Below are 22135 nucleotides of genomic sequence, written 5' to 3' on the forward strand. Positions count from 1 at the left end.
CCAATTGATGTTGAAACAGTATGCTATATTCAAACCAGTACTTATTACAATTTTTTCATATATTGAAGAAAATTTAATGCTTCGTTGTTTGATGTAGGAAACTATTTTATCCAAATGAAATGGTTGTTATTCTTGTTTAGCTGGCAATGAATTTTCTTCTATATTATTGTCTTATGAATTACACAACCATAATTGTGTTCTGATGAAAAACATTTGCTATTGCTGAACTGTAAATGGGTTTTATGTTTGGTTATCTCTTCTTGGAAAGTGTAGATCATGTAATTGTGTGCTTGTGTATAATTTTTAGTTGTTTCAGCTTGTTTATGATTCACTTGGTTGTAAGAAGAACTGCAACATACTTTTCTTTCTTTGTATGATAACTTTGTTTGTGTTTCTAAACCAGTAACTATTTTATGAACTTGTGATCAAAGAAAGACGTCCTTCATTTTGTGCTACTGATGAATAGTAGCACAGGTTTGTTTTTTTTTACAGCATGTGTTGGTGTCATTGTTCATGCAGCATATGTTTGCTGAGCATGTGAAGTACAATTATGGGGCAGCGGTGCAGGCCTGTAAACCATTCATGCTGCATTTGCACAATCCAGGTCAATGCCAGGATGTGCCGTTTCAATAATGGTGTCAATGGTACAAAATGAGCTTTTGGTATGTGCCTTGGAATGCATCGAGCATGAATTGTACCATTTAATGAATAGAAGCCAAATGGCACCTTATACTTGGATTTTAATAACTTAAGATAACAAAGGAATTGTTCTTTGTAAATATGCCAAAAATGGGACGATAGATGATCACCGATAAAGATCTATTTTGGGAAAGCTTTTCTGCAAGGACATTGGAGTTTAACTGGGATGCATCTACTTCAGCATTTGAATTAAAGGGCATTAGCAGCCAAATTGACGTAAGAAAGAAAACCACATATTTAAAGCATTTAAAAATACTTGGAGGTTTATGTATGCTGGATACTGCATCAGACTTCTGTTTACATTTGTTATACGCTTGAAAGAAAACTTCCAATTTCCATTTGGACCATGATTACCCTCGAGTTGGAATGACGTCCATCAGAATGCTTTCTTGTTATTGTTCATATGATCTAACAATTTGGAATGACATCTGTTTGGATCTGAGTCTGATGTAGGTACTGATAAAGATCTATTTTCTTGCTCTTTATATATCTTTACCAGTGATGCTTATAAGTAATTTCTTGTCTTATCACATGTCAGTTATTTTCTACGCTGTCATGGCAGAGTTTCATCTTTGTTATTATGTATCTGGCACTATTTACCCTTTGTGTTGGTAGCTGTTAAAATTATATGGCAAATTTTGAAAATCACACCACCATTGTCCTGCTGTTCTGAGCTTCTAGATCAGAAAAAAGAGAATTCCATAGGATTCAAACTACATATCTGTACTTAAAACTTTGTACGTAATTGAATGAATTGGAGCTTTTCTTGTGACAGGGATTAGAGACAGGGATAGTACTAACGGTACTAGACAGGATTATGTTATTTGCTCTCTTTCAAAACTCTTAATTCTGATACTGGAGAAGCGTATCCTTTCTGTTGTTCTGAATTCATTATTCAAGTTGTTATATGTATGAAAATTTTATCAGAGCATGCTCATGTAGAATACTTTGTCATTTTCTTTTTATCTGTTACAGGTAACTAGTGTCTGGTTTATACATGTGCTTCTGAATTTACCTTCAAAGAAGTAATCTTTTGTACCATCAATATGCAGGTATTGTTGTTGATGGGGAATTTATCTATCAATCTGACCAGCCCTGACTTTGAAGCGCATGTGAGTGTCACTGTCATCTAACCATTAACTTTGGGAGTTTCTCAGAATTTGCTGACAAGTTGGTTTTGGCCCCTTGATTCACTTATCTGGTCTGTTTTATTTGACATTCTGACCATCGATTGAATATCCTTCATAGATATCATAGTTCTGCAAATGCTCTATTTATAAGTTTAGAACTTCATGTAGCAATGACCACATTCATTGTCTAGATACTACTGATGAACTTTAATTTAAATTTTTTTACGGGGTCTGGATTTTATACACTAGCCACGATGATCAATGGAAACATGCTTAATTTTTATTCTCTTGTTACCAGAAATAGTTGGTTAACTTGAATACGTTTACCTTCATGCAGAGAAAATTACTCGCATCATTCAGTGGTGGCACAGAGGACTTGAATTCTGGTATTGCTAACAACCTCACTTGTGAAACTGTCGCTCCATTATGTAAGTTCATGTCTTTAAAACTTTTAGCCATAAATCATATTGAATTTCACTATAATCAACCAACTTTCACACTTGAAATTTCAGGGTGAAAGGTGAATGAATGGTAATTATGCAGTCTCGAAAGCTATGGATTGTACATCAATCATTTTTCCAAGGCTGTGAAGGTTAAACCGATGATTATATCAAGTGAAGCGATTGTACCACTACTGGTATTAGCTTTTGCTGATACAGGAGCCTTGATATCATAAGAATGAGGGGTAGTCAGATTTTTTTTAATGCTTCAACCGATCTTGGCCAGTTATTAATAATCCGATTTGCCGGGATAGAGTGTTGTTTGTGTATATAACATTTTGTTAGATCCATGGAAGCTTTTTATGATTTGCTAGGTTTGGGAGTAATAAGGTGATTCCTTCATGTATCTATATATCCTGGTTTGTTTTTCCCAGCTTGAAGGATCTGTGACCTTGGAGCATTGAGATGCTAAAATTATTTGCCTAATATATCATGAATAAAGGCAAGTTATTATGGAATGTGGGTCACCTTTAATATGTCCTTCCATAGCTTGAAGGATCTGTGACATTTGATGGTTACGGTGGATGCATAAATTTGTAGGATTTTGTTTGTGGGATTTGGATTTATCGTGAATATTAGAAATAAGTATTGCAACTACTCTCGTCGTCACTATTGACGTCTATTTTAATGTTACTATTTCTAAAGCTATTGTGACATTTCATGATGTCAGCCAGCATAGTTGATTTATAATTTGATCATCATTTATCCAAAAAAAAACATTACACCATTATCGATTTTCATTATTATATGATCGGAGGACACTATCGGTATTATCATCAAATCAATTATTGGTGTTTTTATCATAAGCATTTTTAATAATATATGTATATATAATTTTGTTAAAGAAATATATCTAATATTTTTAAGATAAACTATAAAAAAATGAAGTTCTTACTTTTGTGTTTTTCATAGAACATCCCTTTTTATCTATTTTCATAAAGCATATCTTATTTTCTAAAATATGAGATTACCTTTGGTCTTTGCCTCATTGGTTGTCGTCACTATCTCGTCACCCCATCCTATTAGTCGTCGTCATTATCTCGTCACCTCATTTATGATTGCTTTCGTCCCTCGCTATCGTCTTCAACTCATTGTAAGGTCTTATTATTTTCGTGTGGTCGCATTTGTCCCATCGTCTCTTACCTTTGTCCGTTATTATTGAGGCATCACTAAGATCTCACTTTTACCTCATCGACCTCAGGAGAAGGTGGTGACCATGATAGAACTTCCACTCCCTTGTTCCTCGCATGACCCGCTATATTGAAGGAGTGCGCTTACTCTCTTGATTGAGCGGTGATGATTGGTATGAGATTTGGGTTCAAAGATTCATCGACTTCATGTCATTTTTCGAATGAAAGTTTTAGTGGTGGAAATAACTATGATCAAGCATAAAATAAAAAAAAAGAACAAGCTCTAAACCTAAAGTGCTAATTATAAAACTTAAAATAACATAATTAAAAATACATAAAGAGACTAATAGATGTGTAGAGTGCAAGTTTGTCTTTGGATAGCACCTTGGTGGTCTAACTAGTTTGGTTTTGATCTACTTTTCTCTCATCGTTGAAATCTTCTCTTGAGGTTTGAATAATAAGCAATAGGCTTCAAAGGCTTCTCATTTAAAAACCTACTGGGCAGAGCTTGATGTAGATTTTTGGCTGTCGGAATACGAGGAAAAGGCTGCTAGAAGGACTAATTGCACCTCATAAAGTCTTTCCTTTTCCTCTTCTCCTCTCGTAAACTTCTTCGATTGCCTATAGATAGGGAAGAACCTCTTGTTTTAATTGGCGAGGAGCACCCCAAGTCCTTAGGTTTTACTGACATTTCTTATAGGGTGCACATAGCTAAGACTTTCATTGTAGGGCTACTGTACCCCTTGCCTAGTAGCTATTCCTATTTCAGTCAGGTTTGCTCTGATTAGAGTTCGATTAGGACTTGGATTGAGGTAAGTAGGTTGTCGGGAGTTGGGTTTTGTTTGGACAAATAAGGTTGAGTTTTTAAGATAAGGGTTGGTCAAACTAATTGAGAGATGTTGAGATCGTCCCTGATTAGAAGAGGGACGAAAGTGGGCAGAGGCATGCTCCTTTAGTACGAAGGGCCACAAGGAGGAGGGTGGGAAAGATCCACCATGACGGTCTCCTTTGCCTCAGCCTTCTTCCCCTATGTTGAGTTTGATGATAGGGATGATAGGAACTTGGTAATGGCTCGACAATGACTAAAGTGGACAAGGGGTCTCACGACGGGACAAAGGTGATGATAAGATCAAGGGCAGGAGGCTCTCACAATGGAGCAAAGATGATAACCGATGTGGTGGAGACTAAGGGTGATCTCAATTTTTAAAAAATAAGGGATGTTACGTCGAAACAAACTAAAAAGAGACTATTATAAGAAATTTTATTATTATTTTTTAGGAAATTTACTCAAATTTATTTATATAGTTAGAAGAGTGAATTTCGGGATAAAGCCCCCAACTTTAAAAATTTTTCACATAGCACCACAACTTTAAAAAAATTATACAAAAATATTTTTTAAAAATGATCATTTTGCCCCTAACCTCGTGAGATCCATTGTCGCCTTCGCCAACCATGCACTGCGCTCACCGTGCTCACTCGTGGCCCTCACGTGAGAGCTATTTACGACGATGGTTGCTCTTATGTCCCCTCTTACCTTGTGCAAGGTTCGTGAGCGAGATATGCAGTGATGGGGCTAGTGGATTCGATAGAGGCCCTTATGCGAAGGCTATAGGTCAAATGATGACAGGGGTAAAATAATCTTTTTACGTAGTTACTAGTGTTGCAAACTTTTCAAAGTTCAAACATTATGTAAAAATTTTTTGCAGTTACGAGCATTCTTCGAAAATTCACCCAAGTTAGAATTATATTTCTAAATTAAAAAGAAAAGGATCATAACTAAAATGTGGGCTAATTATATATTAACCTTTATAATTAAACCTCCTTAGCACCATGATCATTGGTTTTACTGATAAAAATACAAAAATAATGGGCAAAAAGGTGATTTCAATATTTCAGTTGGTGATGATATATGACGTTAATTGTGACGGACGATGACATCGTTGGAGGCTGCGGGTGGTTGTTATAGACGAGGAAAGCAATGACGAAAGATGAGGGTCGCTCTACATTTACGTCGTTCTCTTCATCCATAATAGTCACCCATAATCCCCAGCGATGTTATCGTCTGTCACCACCGATGTCATTCGTTAATATTAATTAGAACATTAAAATTATTTTTTTACTTATTATTATTGTACTTTGGTCAGTAAAATATGACGAAAATCGATGATGTTAGAATAAATAAAACTAGATATTTTATTTTTATAATTATAAAAAATTAAATATAAAATTTTCAAATCTAAAACTTGAGATGCTATGAAGGTCTAATAATAAAGGGATTTATCCCCTAAAATGCACTCGCAAATGTCTAAGGCATGGGGATGAGTTGCCGGACTGGTCCACTCCATCCAACCTTCATCTCTCATCTCAATAAACCAAAAGAACCGCTTAATTTTGAAGTCAACTTCTTTTGTACGCTTGAATCTGTAGAATTCCCACCGCAAGCCCTAAATCTCTCCTCCCCCTCTCCCGCGATCCACCGGTCTTCTCCCGTCGCTCGTTCCTGCGGTGGCCGCGGAGCCCCCCTGCCCGTGCGGACTTGGGGATCTAATTGTTCTCCATCAGATCTCCTTTCTTTTGCAATTATAATTACAACGAGAGTCGGAAGGCCGAGTCTGGAAGAGGGGAAGGGAGAAAGGAGCAAAGCGATGGTGCGCGACAGGGACGTACCCCCGGCCGTCCGCGTCTACACCGTCTGCGACGAATCCAGGTTCGGAAACAGTCCTTCGTCTCCGAATCATCACGCTCATTATACCCTACTCCTCGTTCGGTTCTCTTTTCTTTTCTTTAACTGTTCGTCTCTTGGGTGGAACGAGTTGATAATTCTGATGGTATGTCTTCTATTTGTTCTGTCTCCTTGAGTTGTCTATCGTGAATTTGCAGATATCTGATCGTGAGAAACGTGCCGGCTTTAGGCTGTGGTGATGACCTGTCCAGGTTGTTTGGATCGTATGGCGAGATAGAAGAGTAAAGCCATTTTCCTGACCCTGCTCTTTTTCTTTTTGAATGATTATGGATCCCGTGATGTTCTCAGTTTGTGTCTCTCCCTTGCAACATCGATAGGGATCACCAACTGTTGCGTAGAATTGTTCGATGATTATCACTTGGTCTAGATGCACCATTGAAGATGATGATTCTTAAAAGATTGATTGGGTGATCACGAATTCCGAAAGCTTAAAGTATTAGAAAAGGACCCAATATATACTTTAAGTAAATTGGTATAGGCTTGCCGTGACCGTTTGAAGATTCTCTTAAAGATAAATATCATCTCAAAGCTATTGATTGCGTAACCATAGATCCCAAAAGCTTAAGCTATAGAAAGAGCCCGATGTATACTTTAACAATGATGTTTGCCATGATGCAAATCATTTGAACTCCTTAGAAGGTTTCTACCCGAATTTGTAAAATTATCCAAGAGTTTCGTTAGATCATTTAAACTTCGAGAAGGAACCAGAAATGAGATTAGTCATTCCAAATAAAAAAAAAAGGTTTGAGCCAATGATTTTGACAAATTTTATTTGTTAATTCAGTTCAATATATTTTTAATCTTTAATAGTTGAAAAGTTATATTTAAATTTATGAGCAGATATTTTAAACTTTTTAGTTACCTTTTTTACTGTTGATTATCTAAGTATGGCATAAAATCTAAATTTCATATTTGTTCTACTTCATGATTTGATGCATATGATATTATTATATTACATACTATCTCATAACGTAGGTTTTCACTTTTTTACTTGAATTATATTATTTTATGTTCATGTGTAATATGTGGATTATCTTGCATGATATTGTCTACTAGGTTTCTTGTAGATGGCCAAAATCTGATATGCCAATTATTTTGGGACTGTTGGTTTGACTATGGTGGTTCTTAAATTGCCTCAGCTGATTATTTAAACCATACATAACTCAGGTTCGAATGGTCCAACTAACATCTTGATGGGCCCTTTCCGGATTGAAGAGATGCGGTGATCCTATCTACTGTCCTTGATGAACTTCAAGCATTTTAGGATGAATTTTTGTGAGTCAGCAAGTTTTAAAAGAAACGTAAGATACCTTAACTTAATGTTATAGTACCTGAAATAATATTCATTACTTAAGTTCTATAGGCAGCCAAGAAAAATTATTAGCATAGACTATTTGTTTCTTATCATGTAAATATTGTAATTACCAATAGGAAAAAGAACAGTGTGGAGTTTGGGATATATTTTTGGACCTCGGATTTTCTCCTTTTTTTTATTCATAGAATCTTTCTTTGATGTTTTAAATTAAACAACTAAAGATCCTATGTGTGTGTGTGTGTGTGTGTGTGTGTGTGTTGAAGATATAAACATATTTGTCGTGAAATGGTGCCCTTTTGCATTATTTTAAGCTTATTTTTTATTAACTTTCAGGTGTAAACCCATGGATGCAGAAGATTGTGATCCTTTCACTGATGTTTATTGGATCAAATTCTCACAGGTCAGCAATGCAAGGTAATAAACAAATGTTTTGAGTGTTCTTATTAACAAAGAAGCTTACCTTTTTCTTGGAAATGATATTTCTTTCCATTTTCAATGTGGCACTGTACTTCAGATTACATAGATCACCAATTCATTCTTTGACAATTTTCAGACAAGTGCATCTTCCAATTATTTTTAATCCCTGCAGTCGTTTAAAACTAGTGGAGGAAATAGACTGGGTGTTGACTGTAAAGTTGTAGACCTGATAAGATTTGGTAAATATATGAGTATTTCATAACATATATTGTTTGAAGTTTCCAGGAGGGTTTTTTGCAACAGGTTAGTGACCCTTTTGTAAAGTGCCTTGTGCACATATTTTGCATGTCTATTCTGTAATAAAAATATATATGGAAGAAAAAAAAATCATAGATCTGGTACCTGAACTCATAACAAGTTTAGGCAACTCACTTCTTTTGATAGTTTTGACTTGCATCAACAAAAATGTTCTTTTAGCAAGATCATGCTTATACACAGTACAAGGTGAAGAGTGCTTCAGAGGAGCAGTCAAACAACTAGTATTTTATTGTCGTCGTGGAATATTTTTTCTTTAGTCATTGTGAATTTAAGCATTGAAAGAAAGAACTACTTAGGGAATTTTCTTTCAGTTAAATGTTTTCCAGAATCTCATACTGTTACTCTTTAAAATATCTTAACACAGGATTAATTGCATATAACCTAAAGTAGATAAAAGTTACATCTACAGCTATACATATGGATAGAGACAGATTTCAATGAATTTGCTCATTGTGAATTCAAATTGGCAACTCTGTGTAGCAATCCACTTGCATATAAGTTGAGATAGTGATTGGAATAAATTTGCTCATTGTAAATCCAAACTTGAAAAGACGTGACAAGAAAAAACTGCTTTATCTCTTATACTGCTACTTCATGCTGTTATTTTTTTGTAATTTTTTTTTCTTCATTGCTACAGGTTTGCAAAGCGGAAACTGGATGAATCCGTATTTCTAGGTAACCTTTTGAAGGTGTCATATGCACCTCAGTTTGAGAGTGTTTTGGATGTCAAGGAGAAACTTGAGGGCAGGACAAAGGAAGTTCTTGGGCGAATAAAATGTGGGTTTCTTTTATATCGAAGTAGCTTAGTAACGATTTAAAATTGTTGCATTTGCTTCATTAATAGTTTCTTCGAAGTGTTTTATTGCTTGGACTTGCATTCTATGCTTTGTTAGCTGCAAATGTAAGAACGGAAGGATCAAAGTCTCAAATTTCCAGTAACTCCACCATTATCGGGTCTTCTTGCCAACATTGGCTTGATCCTGCTCCATCGGCATCAAGTAATTCAGAGCTGCAGGGAAGGCAAAGGTATGCGAGTTATTCAGAGTAGGAACAATTAGTGTTTGCAGTAGCAAGTTATCATGATGAAGGGAAAGGACAGAAGGCTCTTCTTTCCTCTTAAGGACAGATCATAGTTTTCTTTTCTTCTTTTGATTGGTTGCTTGTATATGACCGTTTGATTTTTTCTTTTTGGTTCCTGATGTATTCTATCTTCAGAGAATTTGCTAGAGGGGGCCAAATATCTCATGTTGGCGATGCTCCTCTAAGCCATGTTTCCTCTAACAAGGTATGTTTAATCTTTTGGCAAACCACCATTTGCACCGCTGTGTAGTATTCTAATATTGATATGCGGACCAAGTGTTTTACATTCATCTCAGTTATAATTGTCATTTCCCATCTAGCATAAGACAGATAAACAGAGAGTGCAGTGTTTTCCTTGGTTACATGTCCTTGTTATATCCGATGTCGCACACCAGTCCTACTAATGTTTTATTACGACCTGCGAGTATCATATTTTGATTTCATTGCAGGAATACTTTCCAACACCATCTATGAACGAGACTGTTAGGTTGGTCAGAGAGAAGCTTGATAAGGTTAACGACGTTCTGCATTCACTCCCACTTTCACTTTCTGTTTTGACTGATTTCTTGAAGCCTATTCTAATCCCAATGACACTTCAGATACAATCTCGTAGCGGGAATACAGATACTGCATCAGCATCCAAAAGAGCAAAGGTAGACAACAGAAGAAGAATATAATGTACAGAGCCCACTGATCGTATGCCGCCAAGTCATCTTCTTAAATGCCTGGTTGCTTATTTTACTGTTTGTTCAATGTAGGTGATCCATCACCTCCTTGTGTGATGGTAATTTTTTTTGGATCACTATTTTGGGGATTGTCCCTAATATCTGGTAAAAAAAACAAAAAGAAAATATATCATGAGGGCTTAGTTGGAAATTTTAATGGATCAAGAGGGATTATTAGTGTTTAGTTAGAATGCAACAAAGCCTTGATGCTGTAAGTCCATCGTAAGTCAAATCAGTTATGAGACTTGTGGGATGTAGTTTAGGAAGCGGAGGAGCTTGAAAGATGCAAGAACTGTCCACTTGAGGAGCTCCTTCAAAGTTCAAAGATCCAAGAACTCTCCACCAGAGGAGCTCCTCCGTATATCCAATCTTCTTCTCCAGTGGCTCGTCCTCGGCGGCCACATGACTTCCCGCCGCCCGTCTCCCTCCTCCTCTGCGTCCTCTTCCTCCTCGGATACTGTTGCGACCGAGGTAAGTTCGGCCGCGCCGACGCATGGTCTCCGTCGTAATCGGCAGAGGAGCCTTCGCCCCAGGGTTCCCGGCGCCGGAGCTTCCTCCTCTGTTGTCCAGGACTGCGAGACCCACGCCGAGTCTTCCTTTCCGCGTCGTCCCAAGCGCCGCATCGACGGCGACGCGGAGGCCGTCTGCAGCTCCTCGGAAGAAAGAATAGAAGAAGCCGCCTGGTCCCTCTTGTTCCTCGCCGACGCCTTCTGGTCAAGATCCGAGGCTGAGGACGATGGCCAGCTGGCGGCGTCCAGCGACAGGCAGAAGAGGGTGCGCGCGGATGCCAATGCCGCCGATCGCGATGCGAGGAGCTTCCAATGCCCCCACTGCGACCGCGTCTTCTTATCTGGCCAGGGCCTCGGCGGCCACATAAGAATTCACCGGCCCACCTCTGCCGCGTGCTCCATTGCTGACTCCCCTGCTGCTCCTCCTCCTCCTCCTCCTCCTCGCAGTGTGTCTTCCTTCGCCTCCAACCACGGCCGCACCGACCTCAATCGCCCCTCCAAGCGGTCGCCGTCGTCGTCGTCGGAGGAGGAGGCATGAGAGTCCAACCACACAGCGTCATCGTAGATTCTCGAGAACACCACACCACCAAGATTCATGTAAAGATCTCATCTTTCCCACTTGGCCGCATGGAAACCGAATCCAACTCCATTGATAAGTCACGTGACATCAGCTATACCAGGTGACGCATCACATCACTATCAACCTAATGAGGCACCCGATCAACGCGAATCGAAACGTCTACCAAGACACATTAACACCCCACTCATGCTCGATCCCTCAGGCCACGCCAACATCGATGTCAGACGTTACCAGAAGTACGATCCTGCAGACAGTAACATCAGGCACATCAGGCAATGATAACTCCCGCTATAAAAACCCTTGTGCTCCGAGGGAGAAGGGAGGAGAAAAAGGGGCACCACTTAGCTAACGAATTCCCCTTCCACTATCTTCTAACTTGATCGTCTGAGGGGTCGAGTCGAGCCTCCCGACCCGACCTGTGTGCAGGGGTGAAGACGGTGGCCGCCCACTAAACGCCCAAGTGAGGAGCCCCCTCCCGGAGGAAACGACGATCCCGTCCCGATCGGACCATCGCAGTCGGCCACCTCAACGAATTCAATGGTCGTTCTGGGAAGATCCCCTATCATTCGGATCCGAACCGAGCTGCGTCGGCCCCGAGGTCACGGCTCAATGTTGTTTACACTAACAACACCAAATGAAGAAGCTACATAAAGAACGACTCCTATCTATCCATGGCGACATACAACAATTGCACATAACTTTGTGACATGGTATGAATTCAAATGCTGTTCTATCTTTAGCAATGACACAATGGGTAGAATCTTCTCTTGGCTTCCACGTTGACTTGACTTTTGCTTCGGGATGGTTGACTTGCAGCCGCCAAGGGTCAAACAACTTCCCTTCCTGCTTCTACTTAAAGCTTCGGAACAAACGTAATCATAGTATATATATATATATATATATATATATATATATATATATATATATATATATATATATATATATATATATATATATATATATATATATATATATATATATATATATATATATATATATATATATATATATATATATATATATATATATATATATATATATATAATATATATTTAATTATATTTTAATATATATTTTTTGATATTATTGAAAACACATTGTAACATAGTGTAAAAATATTGTACTAACTGATTTACCATATGGATCGACTCATAGGAAAAAGAAGAAAAATGAAGGAAAAAATATAGGAAAAATGTACTTCAAGTATTAAGTAAACAATGGATATTGTTTGGGAATTTTGAAAAGGGGTTGTTTTTCGAAAAATAAAAAAAGTTAAAAATAAAGATTTTTTTTTTAAGAATGCACCCTATTTTTTTATTTAATGGATCCAATTTTTATATATTTTTTTATAATCAAATTTGAAATGTGCTTTCCATATTCTTTTGTTCTTATTTATTTATTTACTTCTTATTAGATTAATATCCTTGTTATAATTAATAATAATAATTAAAACTCATAACCCATCTCAATTACATTATTTATTTATCTTAGAAGAAATGGATATTAGTAAATTAATTTTAATCATATCATATGGCCGTCACCACCACTGTCTTAGGGTTAACGGATCGTCCCCGCAGTTACGGTCCGAGTCCGAACCGAGGCCCGAGTCAACAAACGACACATGGGTTGCACCGAACCAAGTTTGGTCTACGAGCCAAGGCGTCAGGGTTCAAAACCCTAAACCCGCTTCCCCGCGATGGAAGAGGAAGAGCGGCTCCGCCTCCTTCCGGCCTGAGTAGCCCCGACCATGGCGCCGATCCTCTCCGGTTCCTAGCGGTCGAAGGATGCTCGTACTCTCCCGCGGCCTCCCTGTCCGCCGCTGCCGCTATCTACCCCTCCGCAGCCCGTACCGGAACCTCCCCTTCTCCGCCCACTCCGGCGAATCACTTGGCGCCTCCGACCTCGCTCCCATCCCCAGGCTCATCGCCAAACGCAGTTGGGACGACCCGCGTCTCGCTGACATCTTCTCATCTGCTTCGGCTCCCAACAGCGTCTGCAGAATCCTCTGGGAGCTGCAGGAGGACCCCAGGTCGGCCTTTCACTTCTTTATCTGGGCCGGGAAGCAGAGCGGCTTCCGCCACACCGTCGAGACCCGGTGCGTTGCCGTCCACGTCCTCTTTAGGGGCAGGTGGTATTCCGAGGCCCAGAAGGTCCTTAAAGATATTGTCTTGTCAACGCGGGTGTCGGAAGGATCGGAGAGCATTGTCGATGTGCTGCGAACGACTGCAAGGGGTTACGGGACTCTGGGGTATGGAGTGTTTGATGCACTCTTTGGGGTTTTGACTGATCTGGGGATGCTCGATGAGGCCAGTGATTGCTTCTATAGGATGAGAGCCTTTAGGGTTCTGCCAAAGTTGCGATCCTGCAACAATTTGCTTCAGCGGCTTGTGAGGACAGGCAGAGGCGAGTTGTCAAAGAGGTTCTTCAATGATATTGTCAGCTCAAATATGGCTCCTACAGTTTTCACTTTCAATATTATGATTGATTTCTTGTGCAAGGAGGGTGATTTGACTGCGGCAAGGGCGTTATTCCAGAAGATGAAAGAAATGGGTTGCTTGCCGGACGTGATCACATATAACTCGCTCATTGATGGGCATGGGAAGTGTGGGGAATTGGAGGAAGCTGAGCAAATTCTGGGGGAGATGAAAGATTCCGGCTGTGAGCCTGATGTGATTACTTATAATGCTCTCGTCGACTGTTTCTGTAAATTTGGGAAGCTGCTGAAGGCTTTTGAGTTTCTTAGTGAGATGAAGAGGAAAGATATTGTGCCCAATGTGGTCACATTCAGCACATTCATTGATGCCTTCTGCAAGGAAGGCATGATGCAAGAAGCACTTAAATTCTTTGTTGATATGAGAGTTAGAGGCATAAGGCCAAATGAATTTACTTATACTTCTCTAATCGACGGAAACTTCAAGGCCGGAAATCTTAAGGAAGCCCAGTCGTTGGTCGATGAGATGGTGAATGAGGGGGTGGAGTTAAATGTTGTGACTTACACAGCTTTGGTGGATGGCCTCTGTAAAGAGGGGAAGGTTCTCGAAGCAGAAGGGATTTTTCGGGCTATGGTGAGAGCAGGTGTGGTGCCCAACCAATTGATGTATACCTCTCTGGTGCATGGGCATTTCAAGAATAAGAACAAGGAGAAGGCAATGGATTTACTGTCTGAAATGAGGGATAAGGGCATTGAACCTGATATCTCGCTCTATGGTACCATCATTTGGGGTCTTTGTAACGATAGAAAGATTGATGAAGCTAAGACTTTGCTGAAGGAGATGGATTATCTTGGCTTAAAACCTAATCATGTGATCTACACAACAATAATGAACGCTTGCTTTAAAGCAGGAAAAGCCTCGGAGGCCCTTGATGTGCTTCACAAAATGCATGATTCGGGTGTACTTCCTAGCATTGTTACATATTGTGCATTAGTCGATGGGTTATGCAAAGAAGGATCGATTCATGAAGCAAGGTGCCATTTTGAAAGAATGAAATCATTAGGCTTGCAACCTAATATCTTGGTGTACACGGCGCTTATTGATGGCCTTTGCAAAACAGGTTTCTTGGAAGAAGCTTCTGAAGTCTTTGAAACAATGGTGGGGAAGGGTGTAGCTCCAGACAAATTTGCGTACACATCTCTAATGAATGGGTATTTGAAGAGGGGCAATCTTCAGAAAGCGTTTGCTCTCAAAAGCAAAATGATAGAGAATGGCCTTGAGCTTGACCTTCATGCATATACATCTCTTATATGGGGATTTTGTGACACTGGTCAAATGGAGGAAGCTAGAAACACACTAGCAGAGATGATCAACAATAATATTATCCCTGATGAAGCAGTTTATAATTGTCTCATAAGCAAGTATCATAGGTTGGGAAATATGGATGAGGTTCAGAGTTTGCGAATTGACATGAGAAGAAGAGGTATCATTCCTAGCACGATGGACGATACTGCCTCTAATAAGATCTGATTAGTTGTGCTTGGATTATTACAACTGCAATGTATTTTTTTTCACTCATGGAGTCCGAGCTTCAAAGCAACCAGAGCTTCTGATGGTTTTGCTTTAAGAATATATTATTATCATATGATTTGAGGCCTGGAACTGATTCCTATGTTTATGGACTCCTGAAAATTGGTGGATATGAGCTGTTACATGATATAAGGGTAATGCTCACAGCATCTTATCTCAACCACTTAAACTTGTTTCTGTAAAATCACATGAATTGCATATTCATATTCTAGGGCATGAATTGAAGCTTTTATGATTATTTGGTCTCGATTAAATGCATACCTTGACAAATTCTCTATATAACACATACTCCTACAAGAAAGTAAACAATTTTAGTTACTGATACTGTTTTAATTTTTTTATTTTCAGCACCGAAGTGTCCATTTTATCGACAAAGCCAGTCGGCTGTCATGGAAAAGTAAGTTGAGTTCACTAAGTTTTTCTTTTTTTTTTGGTATCTTTAAATGTATCATCGTCACTGATTTTGTGTTCTACTTGTGAGGTTATCTACAATAATTTTCTTATGTTCTACTATTCCCAAAGATATTTGCGGAGTTCTATTTCCTGATGTAGTTGTAGTAACTTCAAAGAGATTTTATTGATCATGAGATTTCCGTCGGCCATTCAAGAGGAACTTGTGCGCTTTTTAATTCTGGTTAGCAAGTGTTTGTGCGCTGCCAATAGATTTCACATGGTTTTTGGCCTCTAAGAAGAGGTCAACATTTGTCTAAGCACGATGGATCGGCTAAATAATATTACTTTCTTTTTTGGGTGTTTTCTCTAATACATAAATTGGTACTTTGTAGAAACAAGAAATAGGAAGTCAATGAAAATAGAACTGGATTTTGCATATAAAGAAGTATGAGGCCAAATGAATTATAAGTCTGTGTTTTGTGTATATAGGATACCTGGCTTTCTGTCTGAAGAATTGTATGGGCAGAAAATTTGGTAAATAATGTGAGGAGAAACTTTTGGATTTTTATAAGATTGTTTTCAAAAAATTGTCACAAGATTTTATTACCAGCACTGCACATTGTTCACACATAGTTATATGCATTTGCAATACTGTAGCATTATCATGGTTGCTAAGTATAGTTTATGATAATGAAAGAAAGGAAGCAGCAGTTTGTGACGTATTCTGTGCGTGGATAACACAGCTCAGACATGGTTTGGAAGGTGTGTTTTTGGGGGGCATCTTCATCTGCTATGAAGTGGCAGCTGAACTGACTTCTATAGGATTAATTTTATTGTAGTGTTAGGACAAAAGTTAGAAACTAGACCACAGATCAGAAGTCAGAAGCGGCAATGCTGGATGTGTTTCGACCGTGGATATTATGGTTCAGATATGTCTTTCAGAGGTGTGTTTTATGGGGTTGGTGTGATGTGCAATGAAGTGACATCTGAACTCTGTCCATATACATGATTAATGATAAACAAAAAAAGTAACTAGGCATATTCTTGTATCATGATCGTTGGAGCCCTTGATCAATGAAATAAGTCATGGTATCACCAGCCAGCAATGTCCAATGATAACAACCATGCTTGCAGTCATTTTATCAATGTAACCAAAATCCTGATCCGTTATTCAAATTTCCACAGATTGTATAAGTATCTATCTGAAACTAATCAAGACCTGCAATATTATTTCATAATATAACAGCAATGAGAATTATATGCCCTTTGTGTTGAATTATATTCCTACTCAATCTCAATTTGAAGTTCTAATTTGGTTGAACATTTTGTTACTGAATTCATTTTAACTGTTTTATTGCCAGTTGAATCTTGAATTTTATATTGCTGAATACATAGTTTGCTCAGGTGTATTGATCATGTTTAGCTTTCTGTGATTTTTGTATGCTAATAAATGCAATGTTTCTTTTTCAGGGTGTATCTTCAGGGATAGTAACAAAGTTCTATAACCACGTTGATGGGTGGCTGATATTTAGCCATTAATCCGAGCATTCATTTTTCCAGTGCTAGAGTAAAATCAGTTCAGTAACAGTTTTGTGGCCATTTGGATCTGCGCTTGTTATTCCTATACTTAGTATGCTGGTGTACAGAACAGATATCTGAACATCTGAATAATGAGATTAGAAGAGAAATTTATGGATAGAAAAATTGATGAAATCAATGACATTTTTGCACTCGAGAAATGTTTTTTCTCTTGGAACCAACTGTTATATTCTGAGAATTATTTGCAGCTGTGCTCTGAGAATTATTTGCAGCAGCACATGGGCTTTGTCTGGAGGTGGTGTTAGTTTCTCAGCAGGAAGGAGTATGTGATGTATATCTAGCATCTTGGATCATGCATGTTAAAGGAGTTTTCTCCCAAGGATGCATCAAGGAAGACATTCTACATGAACGATCTTACAATTTCATTGAGTCGATGAAATGTGTTGATTGTTTGTGTAAAAGGGCATCGAGGACTGCTGAATTTTACATGTGCTGCTGAGTTTTCGAGCTGCGACGTGCCTGCATGCATTCATTTTTTTTTGTCCGAAGCAATAAAAGAGACCGCAAAATATGCTATTTGGAAAAAGCTGAAAGAAGTATGAATTGAATTGCCTATTCTTGTATTCATCGTCAGTCACCATCTTGCTGGTGACTTCTAAATCAGGGCTTGCCTTTGCCCGGAGCAAGTGCATCTTTCTTTCGAAGAGTATGTTCACTTTCACAGTATTTTTCTTGTATTCTGTGCTAATTTCTTGTACAAAAAATTGAGTTTTACCTTAATCTGATGAAGAACAGCATATCATTGATTTTCAATACATGAAACTTTTTTTTTTGCGCCTATTATATTACCTCCCTCTATAGCTTTCGAAATAGTGTTGATGAGATTTTATTATCTTTGCATCAATAAGTTTGTGAGTGCCTTAACCGTCCAATCTATTGGACATGAATGACTTATACATTTTGAACTAATTGTTCAGATTTATCGAGTTAACAAGTCAATTATTTCATATATGATTGTGAGTTTGAGTTGAGGATTTCTGTCTACAGGTCTTTTTTAATATTTCATTTATTGAAGTTAATTATTGTTTGTGTAAACAACTTTAAGTCGTGGCCTCGGGGCCGACGCGACTTGGTTCGGATCCGGATGATGGGGGATCTCCCTGGGACGTTCCTTGAGATTACCGAGGTGGTCGACTGCGTTGGTCCGATCGGGACGGGATCGTCGTTTCCTCCGGGAAGGGACTCCTCGTCTGCGCGTTTAGCGGGAGACCTTCGCATTCGCACCTGCACAAAGGTCGGGTCGGGGAGCTCGGCCCGACCCCTTCGACGATCAAGTTAGTGGATGGTGAAGGGGGTTTCTTTAGCTAAGTTGTCTCTTCGTCCCCCCCTTTCCTCGGAGCCCGAGGGTTTTTATAGTGAGGATTACCGTTGCCTGATGTGCCTGCTTGCGTCTGACACTGGTGTTGGCGTGACGTGAAGGATCGAGCCTGAGCAGGATGTTTAATGTGTCTCGGTCGACGTTCCGGTCCGTTTGACCAGGTGGTGTCAGGTCGATCGAGGCGTCATCTGGGATAGCTGACGTCAACCCGAGTTTTATCGCCATTATTATCCTCATCAATTATCATATCCTTTTTCTAATATTCCATTTGTTAACTTTGATCGACTCTCATTACCTTCTTCTTTCTTAAGCAGTCTATCAGTCACTGAGAAGCTGCGTGTCATTTCTTCCTTCACCAAACTAACTGATGACCGGTCGAGCAAAGTTGGCTCCTCGTTCAGCTTACAACACTACACTATGGACAAAGAATCGAGCAGCTACAGTGATCTCCATCTACACTCGATCGATAGATACAACCCTTCGACTCCATCAACCTCCCAGGCCAAAAATGGAGTCAGAGAAGCAGATCTATGGCCATGCCTAAAGGTAGCCCGACTCCGGCGAAGTACTGAACACAGGCTTATCCTTGTCCACCGCGTTGCTCTCCGCTCCGAAGCTACTGCTCTTCCTCCTGGGCTTCGCCTCCCCGAGCATGGTGAGCACGTCCCTCATCGACGGCCGCTCCTTCGGAAGCTTCGCTGTGCACAGCAACGCGATCCGCAGCACCAACACCATCTCCTCCTGCACATGCTTGCAGTGCCCTCCCACCCCGGCGTCGAGCACCGCTTCCAACCCCCGGTCGCTCCTCAGCCTGCCACGGACCCATCCGACCACGTCTTGGCACTCCCCGAACTCCCGCTCGATCGGCCTCCTCCCGGTGACCAGCTCCATCAGAACCACCCCGAAGCTGTAGATGTCGCTCTTCTCGTCCACCTTCAGCGTGTAGCCGTACTCTGTCACAGATTGAATTGGAGTTCAGATGCTGATGCAGGATGATTCAGTGAGAAGGTGATGGAGTGAGGAGCGAAGAGCTCACCGGGAGCGATGTAGCCGTAGGATCCGGCGACCATCGACACCGTCTCGTTCTTCCTCACCATCATCCTGGCGAGCCCGAAGTCGGCGATCCGCGCCTCGAGGTTGCCGTCCAGTAATATGTTGTTGGACTTGATGTCGCGGTGAATTACGGGAGGGTGGCAGTCGTGGTGGAGGTAGGCGAGGCCCTGGGCGATGCCGGCGGCCACGTTGTAGCGCGACACCCAGTCCGGCAGTAGCCGGCTGGCCTGCGGCCCGTGCAGCGCCTCCCACAGGCTTCCGTTGGGCATGTACTCGTACAGGATCATGGCGTCGGTGTCGTTGTGCATGTAGCCGAGAATGCGCACGATGTTGCGGTGCCTCAGTTTCCCCACCACGCTCACTTCTCCGGCGATGTCGGCCCCCGGGTTCGAGTTCCCGGCCTCGGGGACGATGTCGGGCGACCTGGCCCGCCACAGCTTCTTGACTGCCACCAGCACGCGCGGCCTTGGCAGTTCGACCTTGTAGACGATCCCGGTGGCGCCCATCCCGATCACGTTGGCCTCCTTCACGCAAGCGAGTATGTCGTTGCTCGTGAAGCTGAGCCGCTGGAACGCGGTAAGCCTCCATGGCCACGCGCCGCTCTCCTCGTCCAAGGGCTCCTCGCAGCAGCAGCCGCCGCCGCTGACGTACCACTTCCTGTAGAGATGATGAGCTCCCAAGAGAAGGATGCAGAAGGCGAGGATCGCCGAGATCCCCGTCATCCACCCGGCAACAATGTGCTTCAGGTGAGGATTCTTTCCTCTCCGGAGCCACGACCGGCCGGCCCCTGAGCCACATGGCGGTAGTACTCCCCCGCAGAGGCCCGAATTGCCGGCGAGATCGTCGGGATTTATCGTCCTCAGTATCCCGTTCGCCGGCACAGGGCCCGAGAGATTGTTGTAGGACAGATTCAATGTCTCCAGCGCCGGCGAGTTCCCGACGTTCGCCGGGATGGAGCCCGTGAGGAGATTGTTGGACAGATCGAGGATGGCGAGCGCCGGCATCATCGCGACCGCCACCGGGATCTCCCCAGTCAACCGGTTGCCATGCAGGTCCAGGCTGACGAGCCTCTGGCACGAGGCGAGGCTCGCCGGGATGCCGCCGGTGAGGCGGTTGTTCGACAAGTCGAGTGCGGCCAGTGTCGGGCAGTCCTGGAACTGGTCAGGGATGTCGCTGGTGAGCAGGTTGTCGGACGCCATGAAGCTCTGCAAGGTGGGGATGGAGAAGATGGTGGAGGGGAGAGACGACCGGAGGTGATTGTGCGAGAGGTCAATGAAGGAGAGCGACGTCGACAAGGCGAGGTCGCTCGGAATCTCGCCCTCGAGATCGTTGCTCGCCAATTCCAGCCTCTGCAGCTTTGGCAGCTTCCCCAGCCCGCCCAGCACCGTGCCGTTGAGCCTGTTGTTCTGCACCCTCACGCGGACCAGCGACTTGCACGTCGAGAGGCCGACCGGAATCGGCCCGGAAAAGGCATTGTTGAAGAGGATGAGCTTGGTGAGGTTGTGGCCGTCGCACAGGCCGGCCGGGATCTCCCCGGAGAGCGAGTTCGACGACACGTCGAGCCACTGCAACGGCGAGACGCGGCCGAGATTGGTCGGCAGGGGACCCGTGAGCGAGTTGTTCCAGAGCTCGAGTACCTCCAACCGAGGTAAGTCTCCGATGCCTGGCGGCACCGGGCCTTGCAGCCTATTGCACATGAGATTGAGGAGCTGCAGATTCGTCAGATGGGCCAATTCCGGCGGTATAGAGCCGGAGACCCTGTTGTCGGACACGTCGAGCATCACCAACGCCGACATGTTGCCGATCTCCTTCGGGATGTCGCCTTCCAAGTTGTTCTTGTACAAGAACAAAGTGGTCAGCTGCTGCAGCCGCCCCAGTTCCGGCGGTATGGCGCCGTCGAGATCGCCAACGGCCAAGTCAAGATACTCGAGGCTCGACAGGTTGCCAAACTCGGCCGGAATGCTCCCCTCGAGCTCGTTGTACCCAATTATGAGCTTCTCCAACGAGGAGAGCTCGCCGAGCTCCACCGGGATTCTTCCGGTGAGGTTGTTGCCCGAGAGGCCAAGGAACCTGAGCTTCTGCAGGCTCCTGTAGGATGCCGGAATCGATCCCTGGAAGAAGCTCCCCCGGAAATCAATGACCTCAAGCGACGTGGCATTGGAGAGATCCTCCGGCAGCGGGCCGACGAAGTTGTTGGCCGACGCGTTCACGGTCATCAATGCAGGGGACGAACCTAGGCCGGTCGGGAACCGGCCGACGAAGGCGTTCACGCTGACGTCGAGCTCCTCGAGCGACGAGAGGCCTGACAGCGAGCCGGGGAGGGAGGAGGAGAAGGCATTGCAGCAGAGTTTGAGGCTGGTGAGGTGGCGAAGACGTCGGATGTCGTCGGCGATCAGGCCGCTAAGGTTGAGGTGCGAGAGGTCCAACCTCTCGACGAAGCCCAAGGAGTCGCAGGCGACGCCGGTCCAGTTGCAGTGTGTGGAACCTGCGGGGTCCGCCGGAGCCTTCCAGTCATGGAGGGCATTCAGTGGATCGACGAGGCCGGACTTGATCGCGAGCAGAGCAGAGATCTCATCGTCTGCAGCGCCAGCATCACTGGCATTG

At 42.3% G+C, this 22135-nt stretch overlaps 3 protein-coding genes and 1 long non-coding RNA gene across 5 annotated transcripts; 3 read left to right on the top strand and 1 right to left on the bottom strand.

The window, feature by feature from the left end:
- LOC135665985 (uncharacterized) lies at positions 1–2787 on the top strand. Of its 2 annotated transcripts, XR_010509666.1 has the most exons (4): positions 1–18; positions 1752–1811; positions 2167–2257; positions 2342–2787. It is a non-coding gene; the product is annotated as an uncharacterized LOC135665985 (long non-coding RNA). The 2 variants fall into 2 exon arrangements; XR_010509665.1 differs by lacking the exon at positions 1–18 and having other exon boundaries at positions 55–1811.
- A 2987-nt stretch (positions 2788–5774) lies between these two features.
- On the top strand, positions 5775–10241 carry LOC135665986 (uncharacterized). The gene is made up of 8 exons (XM_065177456.1): positions 5775–6166; positions 6340–6423; positions 7851–7931; positions 8890–9029; positions 9146–9278; positions 9468–9537; positions 9782–9844; positions 9932–10241. The coding sequence occupies exons 1-8, from the start codon at positions 5778–5780 to the stop codon at positions 10007–10009; spliced, it is 1038 nt and encodes a 345-aa protein (XP_065033528.1). The 5' UTR covers positions 5775–5777; the 3' UTR covers positions 10010–10241.
- Positions 10242–12813: 2572 nt separating this feature from the next.
- On the top strand, positions 12814–17317 carry LOC103980278 (putative pentatricopeptide repeat-containing protein At2g02150). The gene is made up of 3 exons (XM_009396618.3): positions 12814–15302; positions 15517–15565; positions 17032–17317. The coding sequence occupies exon 1, from the start codon at positions 12931–12933 to the stop codon at positions 15106–15108; it is 2178 nt and encodes a 725-aa protein (XP_009394893.2). The 5' UTR covers positions 12814–12930; the 3' UTR covers positions 15109–15302; positions 15517–15565; positions 17032–17317.
- A 1452-nt stretch (positions 17318–18769) lies between these two features.
- On the bottom strand, positions 18770–22131 carry LOC135665988 (MDIS1-interacting receptor like kinase 1-like; the record flags this gene model as incomplete). Its single annotated transcript, XM_065177457.1, has 2 exons — positions 18770–19431; positions 19515–22131. Coding segments are annotated over 2 exons (3030 nt in total), but the record flags the coding sequence as incomplete, so codon positions are not given.
- Positions 22132–22135: the final 4 nt, after the last annotated feature.

Source organism: Musa acuminata, unplaced genomic scaffold, assembly GCF_036884655.1.
Source record: "Musa acuminata AAA Group cultivar baxijiao unplaced genomic scaffold, Cavendish_Baxijiao_AAA HiC_scaffold_1052, whole genome shotgun sequence".
In the NCBI taxonomy this organism is placed as follows: domain Eukaryota; kingdom Viridiplantae; phylum Streptophyta; class Magnoliopsida; order Zingiberales; family Musaceae; genus Musa; species Musa acuminata.

Bases quoted from the DNA above. Each gene is read 5' to 3' on its own strand.
- LOC135665986 (XM_065177456.1), top strand. From the start codon at position 5,778: ATGAGTTGCCGGACTGGTCCACTCCATCCAACCTTCATCTCTCATCTC. The intron at 9,030-9,145 runs GTGGGTTTCTTT...ATGCTTTGTTAG, and splicing joins AGTTCTTGGGCGAATAAAAT to CTGCAAATGTAAGAACGGAA. The intron at 9,538-9,781 runs GTATGTTTAATC...ATTTCATTGCAG, and splicing joins GCCATGTTTCCTCTAACAAG to GAATACTTTCCAACACCATC.
- LOC103980278 (XM_009396618.3), top strand. From the start codon at position 12,931: ATGCTCGTACTCTCCCGCGGCCTCCCTGTCCGCCGCTGCCGCTATCTA.